This window comes from Panulirus ornatus, chromosome 11, assembly GCF_036320965.1.
Source record: "Panulirus ornatus isolate Po-2019 chromosome 11, ASM3632096v1, whole genome shotgun sequence".
NCBI lineage: Eukaryota > Metazoa > Arthropoda > Malacostraca > Decapoda > Palinuridae > Panulirus > Panulirus ornatus.
The window spans coordinates 6,826,165-6,852,881 of record NC_092234.1 but is presented as its reverse complement, the minus strand read 5'-3'; the positions used below and the strand labels follow the sequence as shown (position 1 = coordinate 6,852,881).

The 26,717-nt window shown below is 40.2% G+C and overlaps 2 protein-coding genes across 5 annotated transcripts in view; one reads left to right on the top strand and one right to left on the bottom strand.

Annotated features, from left to right (window-relative positions):
* LOC139751258 (WD repeat-containing protein 47) overlaps positions 1-7,077 on the bottom strand; it is a 184,781-nt gene extending 177,704 nt beyond the window's left edge. The window contains exon 1 of one of the 2 annotated variants that reach the window (XM_071666536.1): positions 6,951-7,077. The gene's annotated coding sequence lies outside the window, so the exon portion shown is untranslated. Of the gene's footprint in view, positions 1-5,352; positions 5,476-6,950 lie in introns of those variants that run through there. The other variant, XM_071666538.1, reaches the window with a different exon arrangement.
* On the top strand, positions 6,967-26,251 carry LOC139751260 (XK-related protein 7-like). 3 transcript variants are annotated; one of them, XM_071666545.1, is made up of 7 exons: positions 6,967-7,116; positions 17,025-17,185; positions 17,921-18,010; positions 19,596-19,813; positions 20,331-20,573; positions 21,909-22,099; positions 22,686-26,251. In XM_071666545.1, the coding sequence occupies exons 1-7, from the start codon at positions 6,967-6,969 to the stop codon at positions 22,941-22,943; spliced, it is 1,311 nt and encodes a 436-aa protein (XP_071522646.1). In that variant the 3' UTR covers positions 22,944-26,251. The 3 variants fall into 3 exon arrangements, with proteins under 3 accessions (XP_071522646.1, XP_071522647.1, XP_071522648.1); XM_071666546.1 differs by lacking the exon at positions 6,967-7,116 and adding an exon at positions 10,425-11,642; XM_071666547.1 differs by lacking the exon at positions 6,967-7,116 and adding an exon at positions 10,431-11,940.
* Positions 26,252-26,717: the final 466 nt, after the last annotated feature.

Here is a 26,717-nt window from a genome sequence, read left to right as displayed (position 1 = left end):
TCACAATGTGTCGCGTTAATATCCTATTCAGTCATTCAGTGAACACAGTGTCTGTCACTCTTGGTTGAACCTGTAAATACATTTCTAGGGAAAATTAGCAAAGTTATATGTTCTCGTCTTCGTTTCAGAGATAGGAGCATCAGACTAATTTATTTTGTTTAGGATAAATATTAGCCAAAAAAATTATGACAACAGAGACTAGGATCCACTGAGCATAATGGAACATTCTAACATATAAGAAATGGAGCATTTCCCTCATTTAATATATCAAGTGGCATCATAATGAAATACTAATTTCGAATCACCGGTGATTTATATCTCACCAGTACTTTATCTGATTCAATTTTTATATGCCTTGTCCTTATACCCCTCTCCCAACCGACCTAAGTGAGGCAATACACTGTGAGGTTCCAATAAATTTTATAATAGAATACCACCAATGGGATAAGATCTTATATCTCCATAGCCTAAATCTACGTTCAGAGAAAGATCAGGTTATCTTACCGACCAGATTATAAAACCATGACACCTTCCGGAAGCTACAAGAGCAAAATGCACAGCGACTCCAGAAATTCACTTAAAGTGTAAGAAAGGTCAAGATTATCCAGGTGTTGAGCAATATACATGATGAACAAGTGAATGCAGAGCAAATCCGCGTAGGTGTTCTGGCTACGCACTGCCAGCAAATCATATATTTCTAAAGATGATCAGCTGCTCAATAGTTCAGGAGCAATGTCACTTGTTGAGTGATTTAGTCTCTCTCTCTCTCTCTCTCTCTCTCTCTCTCTCTCTCTCTCTCTCTCTCTCTCTCTCTCTCTCTCTCTCTCTCGAGTTTTGCTTATGAGGCATCATAAGGGTAAGGAAACATGAGTATGAAGGCAGTCATCGAAATTTTGAGGAAGCACTTGTTTACTTAGTGCGGACTAACAACCCACGTCTGATGTCTCTAGATTTACAACCCCGCTTCTCATCAGATAAAAAAAAAAAGTCTCGAAACTGACAGTTCTTGTGTCTGGAGCAAACTCCCATGGACTTACAACCCATTTTTTTTTCAACGTAAAACTTTACAGATTAATGACACGAGTCTTCAACACAATCGATCTCTCAAATACAAAAATGTCGTTTTATGTACCTTATGACGTGAACCCCAATAATGGTGGTTATGGGTTACCAGAACAGATACCAGAACGCGAGAAGTTTCATTCTTCTATTCATACATAATTCAAATTCTTATCATTTTTCATTACTTCTGAATCTGAGGCGGCAGATAATATTCTTATTTTACTGTCTCTTAAGACGACGTTACTCATATAATTTTTTCCTTTGAGACAAATAACATATTCTCATTATCTTTTCTTCTCTCCAGACGAGGTACCGTAAATTATTCCCCTTCCTTCCTTTACGATAGCAAAACCCAAATTCTATATCTCTTCCAACTCTTTAGATAACTCAAATTTCTCCTTTCTTCCTTCTCTGCAGACAACTCAAACTTCGCTCTTTCTTTCTTCCGTTTAGACAATTTACATATTTTTCTTCTCTTCTTTTAAAGGAAACCCATTTCTAACCCACTTCCCTCTTTTCTATAATCCCTCTGGGAAGAAATTGTCCCTTGTACTAGTTCAAACAGCAACCATCAACCCTATGCACACATTAGGGCAGTGCACCACTGGATATCAGCACGTTGCGTTAATTTTGAGATTAATTTCAAAGGCAGTGTCACATAACAGTGCAACCCTTAAATACGAAGGTACGATCCTTTAATACGATGGTATGATCCTTGGATATGATGACTTAACCTTTGTGACCTAACCCAGTACTGGTAGATGTTTATGTAAAATCGTCCCTACCGGTAGATGTGTGTAACATCATCACTACTGGGAGATGTTTCTAAAGCATCACTACTGGTAGAAATCTGTATATCATTACTGGTAGAGATATCTATATAACATCATCACTACTGCTAGATATCTATATAATATCATCTCTACTGTTAGGTGTCTATACAATATCATTACTTATATCTATTCAATATCATCACTACTGTTAGATTCTATACATCATTACTGTTAGATATCTATGTGACAATCACCACCGTTAGATATCTATATAACATCATCACTATTGGTATACATGTGCAACTTCTGGTATATATCACACCATTAACTGATATATATGAAACAAAATCATCACCGGTAGACTTTCGTAACTATCATTCTTGGTAGATAAAACCAACTTGTCTAAATTAGACAACATAAGTAGATAAAAACCATATGCATTCCGCTAAGCTTAAATTGTAATCAAAGACGTGATGACAGTGGCAGTACGATTTTTCCCTCCTCCTAAACAGTGGGACTGTAATTTGCAACAAAAAGCACTGGAAATAATGTCTGCTACGAAGCTGCTGCTGATGTTGGTGGTGTGTGCGTGCGTGTGTGTGCCTGCGAGTGCGGTGCGCAGTGATGAAGGAGTTTACTTTGACGTATATGCCGGCATAGACCGTATGGACGGACAAAGGATGCTACTTTACAAGCCTCTGTACCCACCCGACTACTAGGACCTAAGTAAATACACACTGGCCGAGCTATGGCAGATGTCGCAAGAGAGGGGTCTCGAGGAAGACATTTACCAAACACAACAGGGCATCCTGCTTTACTAAGGCCAGTCCAAATAGTGCCGTAACCTCGGCCTCAGCGACATATCCATAGCATTCCTATGTGTTCGAGCCGACTTCACCGGCTAGGTCAGGGTCACTAGACAGACGTTCCGTAACATATATATCTGCATCCATTATCCGTTATGCACCATCGTTGCCTTCCTGGTCATCGTCCAAATCATTTGGCCGCCAGTCAGCAAGATCCTCCTGAAAGGGTGGTATATGTGCCGCTTCACTCAGCTCGATGAGCAGGAGCTCCTGTTGGAGCTGCTCATGACCATCGCTAAGAATCAGCCCGGGAAGCACGTCAGCGGGCACGATAGCCGGCGGTGGCCCCCAACCTTTCAAGAAGTGGACGATATCATGCGTCTCTGTGAGATTGAGCAGTAGATCCGCCAGCAGTTATATAGTGACCTGCAAGACTCTTGAGGTGGTAAACTTAACCAGCTTCCAGCCACGTAGACTACCTGGTATGCCACTGGGCAGCTTGTCACTGGCTGGTGTACCACTGGCTGGTGTGCTGATCATGACGTGGTTCACGTGAGATATAATACCCGTGGTCATCCACTACATGTCATATGCCTTCTGCCGCCGATCCTCCGGCATGGAAAATTTGACTTGCAGCCAGTTTGATTTCGTGTTTATTTTCCTGCTTACCATTCTATTCCCTTTTATCTTAAACCCATTTCTAATGGATTTCACCTGAATTACAGGTTGGAGAGTCATTATAAAGTTTAAAGACAATGTCAAATTTCTTACTCTTTTGTGTCCATGTGATAAACTAATTCATCTTCTCGTAGTGAAAATCTTGTACAAAAACATTTGCATTTTTTAGCGTCTGTACTGCATTTGGTTCGCAGAAAAAAATGCGTGTAGTTATCGTGAAATACTTCCCGCCGGAACACGGAGGGTAGGTAACCACCAACTAGCCTCGCAACGGAAGACCTGTCGACACCACTCGTAAATATTTGGCTGAGAGCGTGTGGCCGCAAGCCATAGTATTTTTTCTTAATGCTGAAGGCTCCAGTCGCGGACAAAAGTCCACATTAAGCCCGGGCCTTAATTGAAATATAGAGAGAACTAGGAAACGGTAAAAAGACAATTATTGAGAAAGCGAAAAACGTAATGCCTGATGAAAGGAAATAATCGTGTTTTAGAAATTCTGGAATTATCATAACCCTCGAACACGACGCTGTACTTTTCGAACACAATATTATTACCATTATTTATAATATGGTCTTAGGGCTGACCATCACATCTTAGGATGGTACAAAATGCGCATACCGATGTATTCTTGCTTAACAGGTAATTACTAAGAGATGAACCGTTGTCTGAGGTGGACATTTCCCATGCTCCCCGCTAAGACAACGACTCCCGGCTCAAGAGCAGCTTATCTTATCTCTGGTCCAAGCTGCACACACACACACTACAGATTCAACCACTAACATCGTCCTTTTTTATTACGTACCGACGCCTTATAGGCCTATTGACAGTCAGGCCGACAAAGTGGTTTCGTTGTAAACAGTAGTTTTGTTCTAACCATCATTAGACATAAAAAAAATCTTCAAATGTTCAAAATAATCACAAGACCGTAAGTGCTTTCAGTGCATGTACGGTCCTGGTGCGTAAGTCGACGGAAACGTTAATTATATCCATCTCCCCTGATTTGGTATGAATATTTCCGCGTTAGTATGTAATGTGTATTAGATTTGTTAACTTTTATTTTCTTGATAATAACGTTAGAGCATTTTTTATCACCTTATTCATTCTTCATTACTTTTATCTCGTTGTTTCAACTTTGTTAACAGATGCAGCGGTTAGCTGAAAACTGCGGGGTGAGCGAAACTCAAGGAGACAACGGTCGCCTCCAAACCTCGCTATCTTCGTCATGTTTATCTTCTCTGTAAGTGTAGTGGGCGCTCACTTGCCCCGCGTCACTCACCTCGTCTGCACTCCTGACTCCGGAAACGCTGCTCACAGGCGTGGAAACCAAAACAACACTCACCATCATAAAGGAAACGAGTCACATCTCTAATCCCGTCGCCTGCGTTTAACGGAGTGCTCGGAGTAATAATTACAGCCTTGCTGATGATACTAACGTCTAGTTTGAGGGGGTGCAATATATCCTAGTAAAGCAAAGTGATACATATTGTGTGAGAAAATAGTGAATTGGTGTTCAGTGGAGTGATGATAACCATGCAGCACCAGGAAGGCACGTAGAACAAGGATGGAGCGCAGACACCGAAACCCGCCCACCCTTAGTGCCTGAGCGGACGCGTCTCGATATGATAGTGTGTTTGAGTTGTCTGTGACGTCCTTGAGCCACATTCTGTGAGGCATTTGGGTCTTTTAAGGCTCTGTTCCAGCCTGTGTGGTATAACACCAAAAGAGTAGTCCTTAACCTTGGCCCTGATCCATTCTGTGCCAGAGCATCGTGAGCGTAGCCTCATCCACTGCCCTGACCCAACTTGTGACACAGGAGTGTAAGAGTAGCCTCATCAACATCCCTTTTACAGTGTATCATAGCGCTCAAAAAGCCACATCCACGGCCTTGATCAACTCTGGCACAGCACCGTGAGTAGCCTCGTCGACAACCGTGATACGCCCCAAGCGGCACACATCAGGAGAGTTTAGCTTCGTACACTGCCCAGATACATCATGTGTGACACTATAACGGGAGAGTAGTCTCAACCACGGACCTGATCCACCCAGTGTAGCACAGCACTGGAAGAGCAGCTTCGTTACAATCCAGATCCACCCTGTGAAGCACCACCGGGAGATCAGCCTCGTCCACGGCCCTGAGTCACTATGTGCAGCATAGCACCGGGAGTTTAGCCTCGTTCACACACATCGAGGAGCGGGTTGCACGCTCGCCCTCTCCCGAGGGTAATTATCCAAACCTTCTTTACTACGAATTTGTTTCATGTGTTAGAGACGGTAGAACAAAAACGCTGTTATACAGATCCATAAGACGTTCAAATAAGAGTGAAAGCTGTCAATGTTGGAAAGCAATATGTAAGAAAGGCCGGAAGTTCATTGTGAGTAAGATCTCCGAGATAAATATGACGGAAGACCTGAGACCAAAGGCATAGTGTGTACGGAACACCACAGCCACCGCCACCACAGTAGTACTTCACATACACAATACAGTAAGTTTTCAAATTACGTTACGACCTTTGAGCACGACCTAACGACGCTTGAGCGCAACAGTGCGATCCTTGGGTATGAAGGCCTGGCATTTGATATCTGGTGAAAGGCCAGGCTGTCATACCAAAGGACTGCACTGTTATTAGATTCGTAACAGCATGCTCAAGAGTTAAAAAGGCATGTTTGATATGTGTATCAAAACAACTACTTTCTAACTCATGTTTGTAGTTTAAAAGTGTAATGTTTACTCCTTTAACATGAACAAGAAGGTAAACGTTAAAAAGGTGAGTTAAGTATACTATAGCATAATCTTCAATAGGGTAGCGTAAGGTATTAAGGACTAATAAATGTTACTAATTTTGAGTTTAGTATTTAACAGGTATATCAGGGTTTTGTTTATTGATGGCTAGGTTTTAGTGAGTAGTGATATAACACGCCAGTCCACCATACCATCACAAAATGTAAACATCTAACATGGCGGTTAGGTAGTTGTAAGCATTGCATACTGAGTTAAGATATCCAATAAAACCATTAACATTCTCTTCCACATATTGGCTTCTTCGTTCACAATACCTACAGAGCTTACAGGACAGGTAAGGGATATTTATCTTTCATTCTCTGGAAAGTTAATAAAATATACTAATTAGTACTAAAACCATCAACCAGGAATCGGAGGAATCATTCAAAGGAAGTAACTACCGAGACCCAGGTGCACACACATACTTGACAATAATCAGATTTTACTTTTCTATGAATTCGCTTATTTGTTCACTCAAGAAAAACCTGGGCAAGAATTGGCATAAATGAGGCAGAGTGGTTGAAAGGGAACAGTCATGAGTCGATGGATTAGGTGAAACTAAGTGAGGTAAGCAAAGCTAAAATTAGTAGGCTACAAACTAAAGTAATAGCACTAAGCCAACATTAGTTGATAATAAAGGGTATAAATACGATCTAAATTTTGGTATACTAAGCAAATATAAGCTTCTGTGGTGTAGCGGTTAGTAATCTTGCCCATTATAATAGTTAAGCATAGGCTAATCCAGGGTCGAATCATGGCCGCAGTTGTGTTTGTATGTAATGGACTAAACAGGGCCAACTCGAAAGATGAAACTACTAATTCTGCACGGTACAGATTGTCTTCTTGACTCACCAACAGGGCTGCAGCCATGAAGCCTCGGCCGAGTAAGCGGGTAGCCTTCCTGAACGTTCCAACAGAGATTCCCTCGACTGGCCAGGATTCCGACCCACCCGAGGAGCACCTACTGGAGGAGGAGCAGCCGCGCAGATTTCCCTGCAGATTCACCGTCATGAACGAGGTGAGAAGTGACAGCTTGCTATCGGTAGATGATAGGATTAGATAAATTGATACACAGGTAAGGAGAGGTAGGAAGAAAGAGAAGAGTATTGATTATATAAACAATACGCCATTATACATTTAAGAGTAGAAAGTTGAGAGAGGATATGTATAAAATTAGAAAGGTAGTCATTGGCAAGCTGATGCCGTATGGTTCCCTTCACGTTCACTTTAAATATGTCTGTGCGAGTCTCATCAGCTTTGACTGAAATTTGAGACAACTATTTTTGCCTATCCTCTGGAGTCAATCGTCACCGATATAAGCAGTTTTAGGCTTTCGGCCATTTATCTGGCCACATTACCAGCCAGTTTATAAGGTGTTGCATAAATGTTTTCCACATACCCACCACCCTATATGGTGCCGAAGGCAAATTTGTGACGACCATATTTAATCTTATAGGGGTCAGAGGTCACCAGTATATTTATTTATACCTCAACTCTTTTCTTTCAACTGAATTCTTTAGTATTTGTAAAGCGTTAGAAAGTAATGGTTAGTTAACCTAGAATTATATATTTTTGTTCCTATAAAAGATATCTAAGTTAAATTTGTTCAGCGAAAAGTTATTAAACATCTTTTATAGGACACCAAATTGTATAATTTCCTTCACAGGACTTCATCAGAATGGTCTATAAATTTATGGGTGTAATCAGGTCACCCTTTAGTCTTCTCTCTTCCATAAAGGTCTCCAACCTTTCTCTAAAATTCTGCCGTTATAATTCTTTCAAAATATATGTCCTCTGGTCTTTTTCTGTTATAACGCTTTATCTGCTTCTTTAAACGCGCTGACCAAACTTGAAAAAGCATGTTTCAATGTTGGCCTGCCGGAGGAAGTGAACGGCTCTCTCTCTCTCTCTCTCTCTCTCTCTCTCTCTCTCTCTCTCTCTCTCTCTCTCTCTCTCTCTCTCTCTCTCTCTCTTCCTGCTATCCTGATATTTGACAGTAGACAGTAGGACAGGTGAGAGGTTAGGGAAGATGTCTACTCCCGTCCACATGCCCGTCTCGCACACAGATTCCTACAGCTTATTTCCTGCTGGTTGATAAGTATATGGAGACATCTTTCACTACATCCCATCCTCCATATCTCGCATTTGCACTCTGGTTGAATTTCATCGACCGTATCGTACCAACTTTGGGACACGTCTATGGCCTCTTGTTAGGTGAATGCAATCCTATTCTCTTTTTTCTTTACCACCCTCGTGTGACTGTCTTTTTTTTCATCATGACTGGCATCATCCACAAACTTATTCTGGTAGGATTCAATCGTTTTGGCAAGTCATTTACATAGATCAAGAAAAGCAACGGTCCCGGGACAGAATTCTGCAGCACACCAATGGTGACCTCAAGCATTTCGAGTGGGCTGCCCCTGACAGTGCATTCTTTGTTTCCTTCCACTAAGGTATTCTCTCCATTGAAAGAGTCTTCCCCCTTGTTCCTTACTGAAGATCCAGCGTCGTTTTCAGCCTTGTATGTGGCACAGCATCAACCGTGTGGTAGTCCTGGTGTAGACAACCATTTGTCCAAAACGGAGCTCCCTCTCTTCTAGAAATCAAAGAGGGCCGCCGCACGTGTCTTCCCCTCCCTCCCTTGGTATCTCCTGTGCAAGAAGCATAATTACCTGTTTATACTTTACGAAGGAGTTTTACGCTCTTTGGGCCCCATGTGTGTGTGTGTGTGTGTGTGTGTAGCTGTCATTCGATAGTATTATAGATATAAAACCAGATGATCTATGAAAACTTGAAAAGTTAGGCATTCTCTGTGGTCTGTAGGGTACTCCCCCTATCCAGTGCTGTGCAGTTCAGTTCCCCGCTCCCAGTGTCCCAAGCAGAAATTAAAGATAGGATCGCTTCCCCCACACGAGTCCACCTTCTAGAATATTACTGTATTATTGTAGAATTATGTCAGCTCCTTCAGGGACATTCTTGGATTGGGGTGAGGATGACCTATGATGTCACCTCAACCCTTTGATATATTGCATTTTTGTAGAAAGAGTCATTATTACTGAGCGTATGAACTGTGGTAATTATTGCTTGACGACAAATCTATTTTTAGGTGGCCTTTAATAAGGGCACCACTAGTATGTACGTCACTGCTCATTAAGGGGAAATGTGTGTAAAAATATTTTTTTCATAATCATTGATATACATTTTCTGTAATTTGTTGGAGTTACTTAAGTATAAGAACCACTCAATTAAACATTAAAGGCTAACTGATGGTGATAAAGTAACATTAGTGAAATGACTTCGAAAGATAATTCTATGTTGAAAGCAAGAATATCAGTGTGAGCGTTGTACTGTTTTGGGAAATGACAAAACTGCAATTGTAATCAAATTTTAATGTGTAAAAAATATATTAAGGCTCCTTATGGACATTACGATGTGGAGCGGTGGTGCCACATGTCCGCACATTGTTTATGTTCTTTACTAAAGTCACTTAGTTTATTGCAAAATCAGAACAACACAAAATTTCATGATCACAACGTCACTGACACATTGTTAAGTGAACTTGTGTAACGCATGGGGGGGGGGGGGTGCTTTATGTACTCTAATCATATATTTTATTTTTTTCTCAGGAACTTATATGGTTCTGTTGTCTGTGCTGTACACTTTAAAGATCTGATTCCACGACTTGTATGTATTATGCATCTTGCCATGTCGCAGGCTCTCTGCACACACAAGAGCTTTTTAAATCATCAGAAGTGTCTTGCGCTGACATCCCAAGTCGTAGCCATCATGATACACGAACCTTTTTTTTTTTTTTCTTTAAGAATATTTCGAGTGCATTATTCAGCAAGTTATATTTCTTTTCTTTCCAGTCGCGCTTGTATTTGCTACAGCAAGTAATCCACTATTGGAGTAGAGTTTAGAACTAATTATTACCTGCAGGTAATTCTCTACTTACTCGAACAAGCAGTTCATGAGGTTAGTTGGCAACTAGTATTTCTTCATCGCGGAGAGAAGCAACCAACCACAGTTGACAGGGATCCCCATGTAAAGACTTACATCCTCCATGACGGAAAATCTGCGAGGGTGGAAATATATGTTGTTACCCCAAAAGTCTTCCAATCCCTCTGAGTTCCTCCAACACTCATAACATGCCCATCCTCCCAGCATGCCCCATCTCTACCAAACTGGCAACAGTCAGTGACGTTACGATGAGCTGATATTAAGTCACGGAAAGAGACCCCTTTCATATAAAAGATTAGAAGCAACGGTATCTACCTGCTATGTGCCACAGGGACGCCTTGATCATTGGTCGTACTGCCAAGAAAATTCATCGAATGTCAAAATTAGTGGATTTAAATGTACGCACTGGCAACTCCTCTTTTAGAGGCGCCAGACCTTGACAATTTCTCGCCATGTGAGTTGTGACCTTCACATTGACTTGCGTAACATGGTCTCGGGGCGGGAAGTTAGAGGTGTATGAGACAACAGGTGTAGCAGAGACACGGTTGCAGGTGTATGGAAAGACGTGGGAGATCTGAGAAGGAGCAGGCGACTGCGGGAATGATCATAGAAAACAAAAACACCTGTACGACAACTCGGGATGTCGTACATACTTGTGGAGAGCGCGACAAGCAACGGTTGCCAGCTATGAGACGAGAGAGAGAGAGAGAAAGGGATAGAAAGAGAGAGAGAGAGAGATAGTCGGAGCGGAAACACCAGCAGTGGTGAGGAGTAGCGACAAAGCTAAAGGAAGTATAGGTAAAAACAGGACCGGATTGTAACATAAAAGGGACAGCTGGGAGGGAAACTAACGGAAACACATGAGAGCCGTAGTGGAAACTCTGGAAGACCAGTCGCAACTGTAGTAAATAAAGCACACAGTCAGACAACCACTACGGGTAAGGGGTATAACGCAGGCGATGCTCAGGTAGTGTTGAAACGTCCTGGGTGGAGGTAACAGCTGGGGAGACGTTTTTTGAGTGGACGTTGAGGGCCAGCGGCGGGACGGGACAACGTCAGCACTTTCTACATTGTGTCGAGTTGCAGTCGCAAGCAGGCAAGGCCACCCACGCCCCTTCCACTCGCTCTGGGATTTCCTGCTGAGCCGTGTAACAGTAAACGAAGCCCTCCCCACCCAGCACCCACTCACGTCATACATCTGTGTAGTTCCGTGACGCTCGTGCGGTACTCCATGGCTCCCATTAGGCGTCGGTGTGTGTTGGTCGAGACCTACAGTCCACGGGCAGTGTGAGGCAGGGAAACTGGTTTTACAGTGGTGCAACACGAAGGGCGAGGAACAGCTGCTGACAGGCAGGTCTGAGGGAAGAAACTACTATTGGTTTCTCACAGCGAGGCCAGACAGCCGCCTCCTGTATCGCTGTGGAGGGCAAGCCAGATGGGAGGGTAGAGTGGGCCATGCCAGGCCTGCTGGGGACGACCCACTGCATCCAAGAACGGAAACTGTGCCAGATAACATGTCGGATGTTGATGACGTGGACGCCGTGGCGGACATGTTTCCACAACAGTTGTAGAAGGATTGTAGAGGTGACTTGAAGGTGCCTTCTGTTTCTTTGGTGAAAAACCAATTGTGGTGCTGTGAAGTGCAATATTGTCTTATCCGTAACAGTGGCGAGGTAATGAAGTAAGGTTTAAATTAAACGTAAGTGATCGCGGCTTGATTTTATGATTGTGACCAAGAGAGGAAGTTGGCATAAGTTACCATGAAAGACCGAGAGGAGAGGAAAGTGTAGCGAGGTTAAGCAAGCAAGCCAGGATGAGCGAGTCTGTGGAGAGCCTAGTACCCGAGGAGAAGACCCCGTCCAGGTTCACCGTCAGGCACGAGGTTGGTGGTGATGGTGATGGACTGTTTTGATGGCAGTCAGTGGTTGTGTTGGTGGTAGCAAGTAGAGTGGTGTTGCTGGTAGTGGGTGTTGATGGTGGTGGCACTAGTGATGGTGGTTGTAGCAGGAGTGGTGTTGGTGGCAGAGTAGTTAGTGATGTTGGTTGTATTGATGGCATCTGTAGAGGTATTAGTGGCAATAATGGTGTGGTGGCAGTGGTGGTGTTGGTAAACGTTTACAGTGGTTGCCACAAGTGTTTATGATGGTGTTGGCACTATTTCAAGTAGTGGTGGTACTGTTGGCAGTGTTGTGTAGTCAACAATTTCTCCCGTGACTAGAGGAAGGGAGAGGAGGGCGTCAGACAAGATTAGGTGCTGGATGAAAATTCCTAAAACACGAAGAACAACAAACCTTTTGATTGCCTCACCACATGACGTCACCACACCATTTACGACGGCATAGAATTATGAACAAGTTCTTGTTTAGGTGAAGAGTATTTTATCAGTTTATATTCTCTCAATCTAAAGTCTCTATTTATGTTATTATATAGGAAAACGTAAAATTTGATTATCCTAAGTTAGAATTAGTTACTTTTTTATGCCAGTTATTAACAAGTTGCTTACTCTTCTTATCTTGCGATACGAGTGCAAGAAGAACGCTATGGACGTTGGGTAAAAACGTTATGCCTTGCGCGGTGCGTAACTAGGATGTGGTCAAGGGGGGGGGGGGGGGGTAATGAACTCTGCGAGATAATGACGAAAATACGAAAACGAGTGGTTTTAAAAGGACTCCTTTCATCACCTGTCGGTATTTTGAGTTACCTGAGAGAACTTGGCGGTGGTTATGTTATGTATGAGAACTTGGCGGTGTTTGAGTTACCAACGAGAACTTAGCGGTGTTGAGTACTTATGAGAACTTAGCGGTGTTTGAGTTACCGACGAGAACTTAGCGGTGTTTGAGTTTACTAGTACTCAGCGATGTGTGTGTTTGAGTTAACTAGAAGAACTTAGCGTTGTTTGAGTTACTTAAGCCATATGTAGTAAAAGAGAATAAAGTTAATGGAAATTATCAGAACTTGCAAGTTATTGTAGACCTGACTCTTAATGGACGAAAGGTTATACGAAGAGGGAAAGATAAGAGAAGGAAGAGAATTCCATAGCCTATCTGCTCGAGGATAGAAAGAGGCACCGTAACGGGTAATCCTCGAATGGCAGGCAGGTTTCCTCGTCGAAGCTGTGCGCGTTCCCGCCAAACGCGCGACACGAATCCAAACGTGACGGTGGGGTCAAATGCAGACATTTCTGGAGAACAATGGTCGAAATGATACCTATGGAATAGGGAGAACGTCAAATCATGGCGTTCGAGTAGGGAAGGTTGAGGATGCTTGGATAATTAGGCTAAAGGTATTTGGTTCCACTCAGTAGAGGTGAAGGATGACAAAATGTATCACTAATATCAGATTATCATACAGTTAAATACAGCTGTTGTACTTAAGATTAAGATAAGTACGGCTACTGTATGTGACAAATGTATTTCATACCCTAAAACACCTGATTATAACAATCAGGAGAGTTTATTCGATGAAAAGAGTTTTACAGATAGAGAAACTGTTAAAATAATCTTGATGTCATTGGTCAGGAATGTGGTAAGATTGACACACTTTCTTTTCGCGTGTAAAATCACTTTATATATATATATATATATATATATATATATATATATATATATATATATATATATATATATATATATACCTTCTTCCAACACATCTTTTTATTCTCCGTTAAGTTTAATTGTACTCTCTAACCCTTGCACAAGTTTAATTATACTCTCTCTAACCCTTGCACCTTCTTCTTGCTTGATCTCCTGCCTCGTTCTCATACATCCCCCAGTCATTTGCACACCTTCCTTGTAAGTACCATCTAAACGCCTCTTTTCTCCTTCACTAATAACTTTATTCATCCCACCACTCATGACCATTTCTAATCTTCCCACCTCTCTCATGCCACATGCATCCTTAGCTTCCGCCATCACTGCCTCCATAAATACATCCCATTCTTCACCCACTCCTCTCACTTCATTTGCTCTCACCTTTTGCCATTCTACACTCAGTCTTTCATGGTATTTCTTCACACACTCAATCTTTCATGGTATTTCTTCACACACGTCCTTTCCACGCTCATGAAATGGCACCCCCCTCCCCCCCGCGCATTCGTTAACAGTCTCTAGCTGTCATGTGTAATGCACCGAAACCACAGCTCCCTTTCCACATCCAGGCCCCACAAAACTCTCCATGGTTTACCCCAGACGCTTCACATGCCCTGGTTCAATCCATTGACAGCACGTCGACCCCGGTATACCACATCGTTTTAATTCACACTATTCCTTGCACGCCTTTCACCCTCCTGTAAGTTCAGGCCCCGATCGCTCAAAATCTTTTTCACTCCATCGTTCCACCTCCAATTTGGTCTCCCACTTCTCGTTCCCTCCACCTTTGACACTTATATCCTCTTTGTCAATCTTTCCTCACTCATTCCATCCATGTGACCAAACCATTTCAAAACACCCTCTTCTGCTCTCTCAACCACACTCTTTTTATTACCACACATCTCATTACTTACTCGATCAAACCACCTCACCCCATATATTGTCCTCAAGCATCTTATTTCCAACACAACCACCCTCCTCCGCAATCCTATCTATAGCTCACACCTCGCAACCATATAACATTGTTGGAACCACTATTCCTGCAAACATGCCCATTTTTGCTCTCCGAGATAACGTTCTCGCCTTCCACGCATTCTTCTATCCCCCCAGAACCTTCGCCCCTCCCCCACCCTGTGACTCACTTCCGCTTCCATGGTTCCATCCGTTGCTAAATCCACTCCCAAATATCAAAAACACTTCACTTCCTCCAGTTTTTCTCCATTCAAACTTAACTCCCAATTGACTTGTCCCTCAACCCTACTGTACCTAATAACTTTGCTCTTATTCACATTTACTCTCAGCTTTCACACTAATAAACTCAGTCACCAGCTTCTGCAGTTTCTCATCCAAGTCATCCACCAGCGCTGTATCATCAGCGAACAACAACTGACACTTCTCAAGCCCTCTCATCGACAACATACCGCATACTTGCCCCTCTCTCCAGAACTCTTGCACTCACCTCCCTAACGGCCCCAACCCATACACAACCATGGATACATCACGCACCCCTGCCGCAAACCGACATTCACCGGGAATCAATTACTTTCCTCTCTTCCTACTCGTACACATGCCTTACATCCTCGATAAAATCTTTTCACTGCTTCTAGCTACTTACATCCCACACCATATACTCTTAATACCTTCCACAGAGCATCTCTATCAGCTCTATTATATGCCTTCTCCAGATCCATAAATGCTACATACAAATCCATTTGTTTCTCTAAGTATTTATCACATACATTTTTTCAAAACAATTACATCCTTTCTCACTTCTGAAACCACACTGCTCTTCCCCAATCTGATGCTTTGTACATGGCTTAGCCCTCTCAATCAGTACCCTCCCATATAATTTCCCAGGAATACTCAACAAACTTATTTATACCTCTGTAATTTGAACACTCACCTTTATCCCCGTTGCCTTCGTACATTGCCACTATGCATGCATTCCGCCAATGTACATAATTTTTGTATAATTTTATTGTAATTCCTATCGTCGCCTCCTATGTTACGACCGTGTCATGTAATAACAATTCTACACGTATTCAAGAAAATCAGAATTTATAAGTTTTTGATGACGCACTGGCGGAAGAGTTTTACGATGTATAACTAAATCATCGTAGCACATAACCAGACTATATTTTAATACCATTTTCATACACTTGAACAGAATTATAAATCTGCTGCTTCACCGCGCACGCAAAGGGTAGTTACTTCAGCAAAACTGAATTATATCACTGAAATATGGTCGAGGGAGTGATACAGGATTGAATATAGTACAATAGTGAAATTATATACGTTTAGCCTGTTTAGATCTAGGAACTGTAACTGAAATACAAGTCAACCCTTTCATTATGGATACTTGTAGTTCAGTATCCACTAAAAGCAAATTATAATATTGGTTGAAGTTAGGCGTAAATAAGACGAAACGTAAATTACCTTGGCTAGACGTAAACATATAAACAGTTTTGAAGCTCGATGAGACGTAAATGTATGAGTTAACTAAATCGTAAATTGATACAGCTTAGCTTAAATGCTCAAATCTGAAATTAGGTTGTCAAACTTAACGAGTAAACTGTCGCAGATGCTCAGCCATACGTAATTCAATAAATTAGCAAATTAGTTCAGCCAAACTTAAACATAATTGTTGGTAATTAGCTCAGCCAAACTTAAACAAAACTTTACCTGTGAATTAGTCCTGGCACAAGAAAATACACGGGTAAAGTCTGTAAATAGCTTAGCCAGGCGTAAAAATTAATAAACTTGTCCGTAAATTAGTCGTCAGAGTAAAATATATCAACTTTAGTCCAACCAGTTGCGGGTGAATAACATAAAATTATCTGTGCTCGGCATTATAGGCATTAACTGTCTTAAAGTAGCTTAAATTAAACTATATGGAAAGGGATGAATTATGAATTAGCTCAGCCATATGTAAATACGTTTAAGTAAACTAACGTTTATCCGGAATGTAAAATTAAAGACATAGCCCATTACGAGTGCCAGTTATAGACGACGGCTGCCTTGTTTATCTTTGCTCGTTTATACCAGAAGTATTTGCTGCTCATTAGTGAAGCCTTGTTTACCTCACTTCACAGTTTACTCCTAGACTTATGATATACAATGTTAACACTACTGATACTTTGTTTTCACTGTTGACTCCATTTTTACCTGCCAACAACCCGTTATTGGAGGCGAGTTCCTAAATCACTGCTTCGCATGTGAATTTGTACTTACCCCCTTTTCTTAGTCGTTGTTGGCTCTTGTTGCCGTAAATGATCCACTTCCTGTTGGCTAGTTTACTTCAATTCCTGTTCTGATTTTAGTATTGCAACTTGTGCCGAATGTATACCAATGTTTCCACCTTGTTTCCCTTGCGTTGCAGCTGGTGATATGGTTCTCGGTAATCTTCTACGTGGCCGACCTCTGCCTGGACTTGTGGGTGTGCGCTGCCCACTTCCACGCCCTTCGACCACGTTCTGCTTGGTTCATCTTCTTTTGCATCCTCTTACCTAACCTGTACGCCGGCTACAAGTCCCTACAATGGTGAGAACCAAAGACTGCTAGGTGGCTGGTGCTCATGTGCAAGTAATCAAGATTAATGGGCAGAGGTAACTAGTTGGGAACCATGTGATTACTTAACCCCTTTGATCGCGACAGTCACAGTTAGTACCACCATGCTGTAGAGAAATGAATACGTTATTCTGTAAGTCAGATTCAAAAACTATAGTTGCCACACAGTTTGTATGATGCGCTTAAGGACGTGAAGAACAATCACAATGCCCCCAGCCAAAGCAAGATGGGAGCAGTCCAAAGTTGGGTAAATTTCTAATTTCCTTTAATTCATATTCCAGATAACTTCAACAAACAGCCAAAGATGCACAGATTTAACGTCAAACCTAAGTTTTAGGCGTTGTGAATTGTAATTTTAAGTTTAGTTACCTTATACATGTCTGTGTGAGGAATATGTATAGGAAAAGACCATGAAAAAGACAGCTGGTGAAGGAAAGTTATGTTAATATGGTATTGTATATGAGCGATAGTTCGAGATTAGACTATGGAAAAGATATTTTTTCCTGACAGGTGTAAATGGCATGGGACATTTAAGATAATGGAAGGGGAATGATGTATGAACTGAAAGCTTTTTGAGTGAAGGTTGATGGAGGGGAAATGGTGATTTCTCAAAATTTGTAAGTTTTATTTTTGCATTTCACACTTTAAATAGTTTGGCTTATCATTTCACCTTGCACTGCTATAATTTATGGTATGGTGATTCCTTAGGTACCTGCGGGCACACGAGCTCTCCCCCATCAGGCGGCCCTCTGTATGGATCATCAGGGTGCTATTCTTCCCCATCAGTCCTATCCTCAGGTAAACCCAGCCTTAGTCTGGTTATTATATCTTACCCTTCAGCAGTTGGATATAACTGCTCTTACATCTTATTAATCAACATTCATATATGTTATTAACTTGAATCCATATGCTAGAGGTTCCATCATGAGTTGGAAGTCACCTTCAAAGAGGCTGTATCTTCATCAGACAGAAAGAACCATGTCATCATTGAAAGTCCCACCCCAAAAAAGCTACTTTGCAGCATTCGTGCTGCAAGAGCTCAACAAGAGGAACTTTTTTTGTTTCATAACTAACTCTTTGTTCATGCCACACAAAGCCTTTAGTTATTATGCTTTTGCCCCTTCATACTCCAGAATTATTTTGTTGTTACCATTTTCCTTTCCAGTGCACTCTTAAACACACGTTTTTTACCTGTCTTAAACCTGATAATTACTCAGATATAATGAAATTTTCGTAGACCCTCCTTATCTGCCCTCATGATTCAGAATTACCATAGTCCCCCAATCATGCTTCAGAAAGGTCAGTGTCTCATTGGTTGGTCATGCCTGCACCCACTATTCTTACATTATTTAACCAACAGTTCTTGGGTAACTCAGACTTGCCCTTTACTTGCTTTATACATTCCACAATTGAGCATAAATTATTTTGTTCTTGTCTGTCATCAAGTATATGAAACATTCTGTAGTCTTTGCCTAGAGTTAAGAAAGATGAACTATCAGCACTTGATAGTAATTCATGAAAATATGTTTCTTAACATTCTGTTCAGCTGTATTTGTTTTATAGCTATATCATGCCAAATGATGCTGTTTGTGCTATAGTATGGAATGTACCAGAGAGAGCTGACAGAGAGATGCCGAAGTGCACTGATGAAACCTACATCATGATCAACAATTTGTCCTTGATCTCAGTCCTTTAGGAGCATTGAGGTGATGCCTTGAATCATTTTACTCTCCATGTCAGGAATGCTGATCTTGGTTTGTCTCAGTAAACATAAGTTTTGGAAATTACTATTGAAATATGTAATGTGAAAGTGACTTATCCAAAAAGTTTTAATTATATTTTCAGAATTACCAGAATCAAACTACTACACATTCACTAATATAAGAAATGTGTTATCTGTTCTTGGATTCATAAACAGTGAAATAATTTTCATACAGAGATAAAGGTATTTTTCCAGATATGGTTCCAAGAAACTCATGGGCGTTTAGGACACCAGTTCTTTGGATTCCAAGTCTGATATGTTAAATCAAGGTCACAAAGGACACTTAATGTTTAAGTTTGAAGTCTAGGGCACATAGAACTTAGAATCTTTAGTTTACAAGTCTGATTTGATCCTAGTCCTTGAGCTCTTCATATCTCTATTGCAAGTATTTATGATGGATATATCGTTTATGATGTAGTGCATATTTTGAGATAATTATTAATAAATAGGTTAGTTCCACAAAAAGAATTCAAGTTGTCTTTAGGAAATGATACCAATGTACTCCGGAGTGAGTACTTCAGTGTACCAGAGTTGGGGCTCTGTATTATTTTGACATTTCCATACGACTATCTCATAAAACTCTGAATGAGGTGCAATTGAAAATTATGATTTTACATACAGATACATGGATGCTTGGATATATGGTCGCCGAGCACGGCAGCATTGGAGGAACCAGAACTTGTCACAGGAGCGTAAGAACTTTGAGAACTACCTTGTGGAGATTGCTGAGGTGGCCCTCCTGCGGTTGGTGATCATCTTCTTGGAGGATGCTCCCATTGTTGTCCTCAACCTGGCCCAGCTGTTACAGACACCCCCTAATGAGTGGGCCTTGATACCTGGTATGAGTAACAGCTAACATTTGGTAGGACCACATTCACACCTTTAAAAGAGTCATATCCGTATCTGGTAGAGAACCCACATCAGGTTTGTAGGAATTGCCTAAATACATGACAGGGATCCCACTGATTGGGTACCCACTTAATACTTACGTGCATGAAGGTTGAGACGCTGTCGACACACCCGCCATTAAGTGCTTCTCATGCTTGTGGCGCAAGTGGCTTAACCAGATATTGGTTATGATTTTTCCCCCCAATATCTTCACTGTTTTTGTTAGTATAACACCACTTTTGGGTTCATGAGTAGGTAAGCCATTTTTGAAGGAGACTGTGTAAAAATCAATCATATAAACCAAATAATGAAATTGGAATCCAGAACAGATTTCTATAATTGAAAATAATTTTACTTCCAATTATAATTTAACATGAATGTGTGATATTAAAGTCTTTTGTATTACTGTTTATCCTATGCATTTCAAATTTTAATAACCTGTTTGTTTCATATATTGGCCTCTCTTAGAAGGCAAGCCTGATCCAGAAATCATACGGTTGGGGTCTGTGGTGGCAAAGCTGATATGCACAATGACCCTCGGTGTTGTACACTATATGTCGTGTAACAAGCTTGCATGGCATCTCGCCAATACCCAGCAGAAACAGCTCCAGGATTATGACGTCCCATGCACAAAGGACACATGGGAGAACAAAGGCGTTCTGTCGTGGACTGCTGAAGTGGCGATATATTGCTGGCAGTTGCTGGCTATTAGTAAGTGTAGACTGTGCTCACTGTAGCTTCCAGCTATATTTTCACATGCAAGCCATTTTATTTTTCCATCACTTCCTACAAAACTTTTATCAAAAACCTGAACTATTTGATATTTTGGTGTTTCTATGTATTCATATACAGCATTTGAATATCATTTATTATTTTTTCATCAAATTTACATATGACCTATCTATTAACTTTGCCCACATTAGTGTTTCATGTATTCAAACTAGGTATTATTTCCCAATGCAACCTCCCAGGCACTTTATCATTATCAGCATTTCTTTCTTAGGCAACATCTAGACATGCATAATATCCAGTAACTGCCAGTTTTCTCCCATAAGCTTACAATGAGAAATAAAATGAAAATACAACTCCTTTACTGTCTATAACTGTTCAAATATATATACACTCTGATGTCCCAAATCCATTAATCATGGGGCCAAACAGCTGGTGGGTTATGGAATTTCATACAATATTTGTATTGCCATTGTCAAGGGTACCTAGTAACATTATTACTGTAGGCTGTGGAGTTTTACATTTTCCCCAGTTTTTAGGATTGTTTAAGTTTTCAGCATTAAGATTGTAGGTATTTGTATTTCACGAAAATTCTTCCTGGTGTCCGGTCCTAAAACGTACAATGTAGGCTAAGGTAACAATAGGTGATTCTATAGAAGTTAAAGTAATGGGAATGGCATCTGGGACAGTTGAGTTTGAGGGTAAGATGTCATCTTGTGATGAGATAGATACCTTAGGAGAGGCAGGAGGCTTGCTTGCATTTTGTCTATTGTTGGAGATGGCCTGGATGTGCTTGGAGTAGCATCCGAATTGCTCATAATTGAAAATATTAGGCATGGGGCTTAGTAAAGGCATTGAGTTGCTGTACTTGGGTATTTACTGTGTTTTAATGTTCCATGGAAACTTCTTGCAGCGTCATTTGCTTCAAGAAATTAGCTATATTAGAACAAGCAATGGTTTGTGGAGGTGTTGATGCCCGGGCAGTTGCCAAACAAGAACAATAGAGCAGTGAATTCCAATGCAAATCTTATTTCACTGAGCACCAGTATCCTTGCAAGGACTGGATTATTGGATTTGTTGATGTTTGAAATGCTGGAATGAAGGTTTTAGAGTGTACTGTCTATGCTCAATATCGATTTGACCTTATTGTTACTTATGCTTTGCTGTATTTATGTATGATAGAAATATTATTTAATTGTTACTTGTTAACATCAGAAATATAATGCACAGAATACTGCCTCCTTTTAACATTGTTTTTATTGTATTGTAATTTGGTTTCAGCTTTTCATGGAGTTTTCCTCTGTCTTTGTATTGCAGCTTCAAGGGTGGTGGCATATGCTCTCTTCTGGGTGGTGCACTTTAAGTTACTGTGGGTGCCCATCATGGTTCGCTGGATGATTCACACACTCTGGATTTATTTTGATGTTGCTGAGATGTCATTTGTCAATTCCATTGCCTTTGGTGGAGTTTACCTCTTCTCCTTCGTCACAACTTCACCTGGACGTCAGGTAACCAGAGTGAAATCTTATTGATACAATATTACCTTTTATTTTCCTCAGTTTACCTGAGTTTCATGGGTAAGAAGGGATAAATCTGATAAGCACCATTGTTTCTCTTGCACCTTGTCCATACTATCAAATGTTTCTGTTCCATTACTCTGTCTCAACAACCCTGTATCCTTTTATTGTATGCATATTCATCTTTCACCATCTCTGTTGTTCTCTGTCATTTCTCTCCATTAGAGGTACTTTTAAGAAAAAAATGCATGCTTCACAAGTAAGTGATATATTATTGAAATGTTTGATTTTATGATTTTCATCATGCCTGAAGAACCCAGCTTGTCTAATTACACAAAGAAGATTTAAGTTCTTAGCAGACAGAGGTAATGCCTTATTAATCATTTTGTCTACCATCCTGAATTCTGTTTCCTAAAATCAAATTAGGTTAGATAAAGTCGTATGCAGTATCCACAGTCTAATTATTTTGCATTTTTCCAGTATTTCATTTCATCACTGGTAGTAAATAAATGTTTAGTATATTTTATAACAGAGTAGAAGGTTTTATTACAGTATTCCCATATTTTTTTCATCCCAGATCCTACGGATTGTCTTGTATTACATCATAACTTTTGGAGAGCACATCATCATTGCTCTCTTTTGGCATTATGGTGATCCTAACAACTACTTTCATGACTTTGGCATCGGGATAATGTTCGGAGGAGCTGCTGGAGGTCTCCTATTTCTGATGTTGTACTACAGCTGCTGTCACCCTGACAAGGATAGCATTTGGCTGAGACAGTGGTTAAGGGAAAGACAGCAGTGCCATGAAAATATTCAAAGTGGGACACTTTGATAGAGGATAGGTTTTACGAATATTTGTAATTTTTTCTTTTTCACTTACCTTGAGGGTTCCTTCAGTCTCCAATTCTGGTCATAGGTAAAGTAAGGCATTAAGCAAATGTTTTTGTTTTCACACTTAAGGAACACATATATACAGTGTATATTTTCTTGTGCATGTTAATATATTTATACCTGTTAAACATTTTCTGTCTTAGCAAGGTAGCAATAGGAAAATTTAGCTACTAAGGATAAATTCTTGGTTGACAGTTTCATCTGATTTTATATTTAGAAAGTTTTAATAGACAATGATAGGATAGCCATCTCACTGTTTCTGTCTTTTGTAGTCACCTTTTGCAACTTGCTGGAGACTTGTGGGGAGTACTATTTCTTACTGAACCCCGGGGAATAAATATATATGAATTTAATTATACACTTCACCCCAAGGAAATTCATCAATTCCTTGCCTCCTGCATGTTCATCCTCAAAGCTACAGGGGCCCCATAAAAGAGATCTTAGGGTTGTATGATAATGATAATGTGTGTATGTATATCTGATCAGATGTACTTATTACTGTGTTCCCTATGATTATTTTTTCCAGTGACTAACATGGCACAGGCAGAACATGCCTCAGTCAAAGGTCATCTCAGGTTAGAGGAAAAAGTACAAGAATGAAAATTAGAAATTAATTAGGACTTGCAGGTGTATCTAGACATGACTTTTAAAGGAAGAAAGATTATATGAAAACAGAAAGACAAAAGAAAGTTAGTATTGCAGTCCTTGATTAAATTGATGAAATTTTCTTAATTTGCCTCTTGATTGTTTGTTTAATACACTTTATCATAGTAAACCAGAGAAATAATTACTGTACATGGTCATCTGAGGTTATTCCACACATTGCCGCCTCTTTCTAACCATATTCGAGATTGACAGTACTTGTTAATGACACACACACACAATCTTCCAGAAATTTTAGCAATAGTTTGAGTCAAATTTGTTTTTGATATTGATCAAATGGATAAGGATATTAAGGAAGTGCTTAGAGAGGTCTAGCAAAGGTAGTTTAAAAACCAAATTATAGGATCAGATAGTGTGACTCTTGGATATTTAATGGTTTCAGTATTACAGACTTCTCAGGGATCCCTCCCAAAAAAATTTTGCCATTTTTTCTAGGCTGTAGTATAAAGTTTAATTACTGTATCTTAATGTTAGAGATATGAGATGAGATACATTTAACTTTATAGGATGGATGAGGTAGTTGTGCTTGGTAAGGTGGTGCTTAGGTTGTAGCAGTTAGCATTCCTGACAAGTGACACATTCACAGGCCACCCAGGGTTGAGCGCATAGGTTCAAATCCTGGTTACGAGAGTCAGTCCATAGTCAACCCATCTGTTCATCCACCCCAAGGGGTTGGTTGATAAAATGGCTTAGGCATGTGAAACATCTGGGGTAAACCATGGGAAGGTCTGTGGGGCCTGGATTTGGATAGGGAGCTTTGGTTTCAGTGCATTACACATGACAACTAAAGACTGAGTGTGAATGAATGTGGCCTTTTTTTGTATGTTTTCCTGGCACTGCCTCACTGAAGCAGGGGTAGCAGTGGTGTTTCATGTGGGGATGGGTAGTGCCAGGAATGGATGAAGGCAAGCAAGTATGAATATGTGCATGAGTATATATGTATATGTCTGTGTATGTGCATGTATATGTGTTTATGTTGATATATATATGTGCGTATATGGGCATTTATGTATATCTATATGCTTATATGAATGGATGGGCTATTCTTCCTCTGTTTCCTGGCACTGCCTCACTGTTGTGGGAAGCAGCAATTAAGTATAGATAAATAAAATATTTTTAGTATTAATGGGATGGCATTAATTAGGACCTCAGCTGCCCATGCCATCTTGGCTAACATAAAAAAATGCAATTCAAGCAAAGTATGATTTATTATAAAAAAGTAATCTGACAATAGGTTCAATGGTAGGAGCAGCAAAAGCATCATATTTACGAAATTTTATCTAGTATATACTATCTGTATCTCTGATGCATGTTCCTGCCTGGAACCCCCTTAAGTGGGTGGCCATGTCAGACTCTCCATAATTAAAGAATGTCAGTGCTACTTCTTAGCCTCTCCTGCCTCACCCTCAATAGGCCACAAGCAGAGGGCAACTCTAGTGCACTGTTTGCAGAAGAAGAACTCTAGTGCACTGTTTCTTCTGTGTCTACCTAATGCTCTTGCCTAATGTTCCTACATAATGTTTATACCTAATACTCCAGCCTAAATGTTCCTACCTACTACTTCTCTATCACTCCTACCATTTTCCCAAAAGGCAGGGCTAGCGTACAGTGCTCATCACAGGAAGATCTAGAGTTATGAAAAAGTGATGTATGAATTAATTGTCAAATGTTATGTATGAAAAGGAGAGATTTTATGTTTACAGACAGAATGCCAGTAGTCCATGTGTGGGTGAGGTAGAAAGAAAAGATGGCTACCTGGCTCAGAGGAGTGCAACTTGACAAATCACTGAAGTGCTGAGTCCCTACCTTCCCAATAACCAGGTGGGTCTTTGGCTGCCTACCAGCTACTAATTGGATGACAAATTAAACTACATAAGATTGATTAAGCAAAGCAAGTGGAATGAGATCTGGGAAGTGAACCGCAGATTGAGCTTTTTCATATGTATAATTCAGTGGTCTTTCTTTCATAAAGAAAATGACACAAAATAATAACAACACTAAGAAACAGGAAGTAAAATGCAAGATTTCTCTATACATGCTTAGTGAGATGTGCTAATATCAATTTTAAAGTGTGCTAAAATCAGTTTTAAGTACCTGCATATATTATAAATAATAAATAATTACTGTACATTAACTGAAGAATATGTAAGGAATGAAAAAGGTAATATATATTTTGTTGAAGGGACTGATTAGTATGAAGCATGCTTTAAATGTATTCTGTGTAGGAGTTATGCAAGTGTTTGTTATACTTTGACTTTTAGCGAAAGCACTTCAGGTGATTATATTTCCAAGTTGAACTGTCATACCCATAAGGTTTAGACCCTTGGTTAATGGAGGACACTCTGAAATATCATTTTGACAATGGTTGCTGTTAAACATTAACATGAAAAATTACTTTGTAAATCTCTACTGCATTACATTAATTTATGGTGCAGAATCACATGTATAAAGACCTTCTCTAAGAATTTTCCTACACCTCTTTTGCAGGAAATGCTGCATAGATTCTATTTTGATACTGCTTCCATATTTTGATACAAATTGATTCAAAGGATATATAGTTATGCAATAAAATTATTTTGTAAAGTACATACATTATTATTGTCTTATTCCCTTGCTGTCACACAATCATCTGAAGCTAACAGGAGTGACCATCTTTTTATATTCTCATTCACGAAATCACTGCTGAGATGGCAGATATTATAATGTGAAAAATGTGATTTGATGGTATAATCTACCCCTGTGACACTAGATTTGCCATCAATAACCTATTGTCATCTGAGCTGATATAAATTTTTCACATCTTTTAGAATGTTTATGTTAACATCGTTAGGGCCTTATTGGTAAATACTGCTTTTAACAAGATATGAAAAGCATTTATTAAATGTAAGATGATAGAGATCAGAGAGCCAAAAAAAGGTGCAAACAATAGCTTTATTTTGTGAAATTAGTGAAAAGCTAAAACAAAATGGTTAGGAATGATAATGGCAAGAAAAAAAACTTTATTGTACAGTCTGTTTGGTGAAATGTACAGTTAATAAAACATGGCATGTAA

Coding starts and splice junctions, on each gene's coding strand:
- LOC139751260 (XM_071666545.1), top strand. CDS start 6,967: ATGAAGCCTCGGCCGAGTAAGCGGGTAGCCTTCCTGAACGTTCCAACA. Junction 18,011..19,595: donor CCCATCAGTCCTATCCTCAG/GTAAACCCAGCC, acceptor TTTTACATACAG/ATACATGGATGCTTGGATAT. Junction 20,574..21,908: donor CTGGCAGTTGCTGGCTATTA/GTAAGTGTAGAC, acceptor TTTGTATTGCAG/CTTCAAGGGTGGTGGCATAT.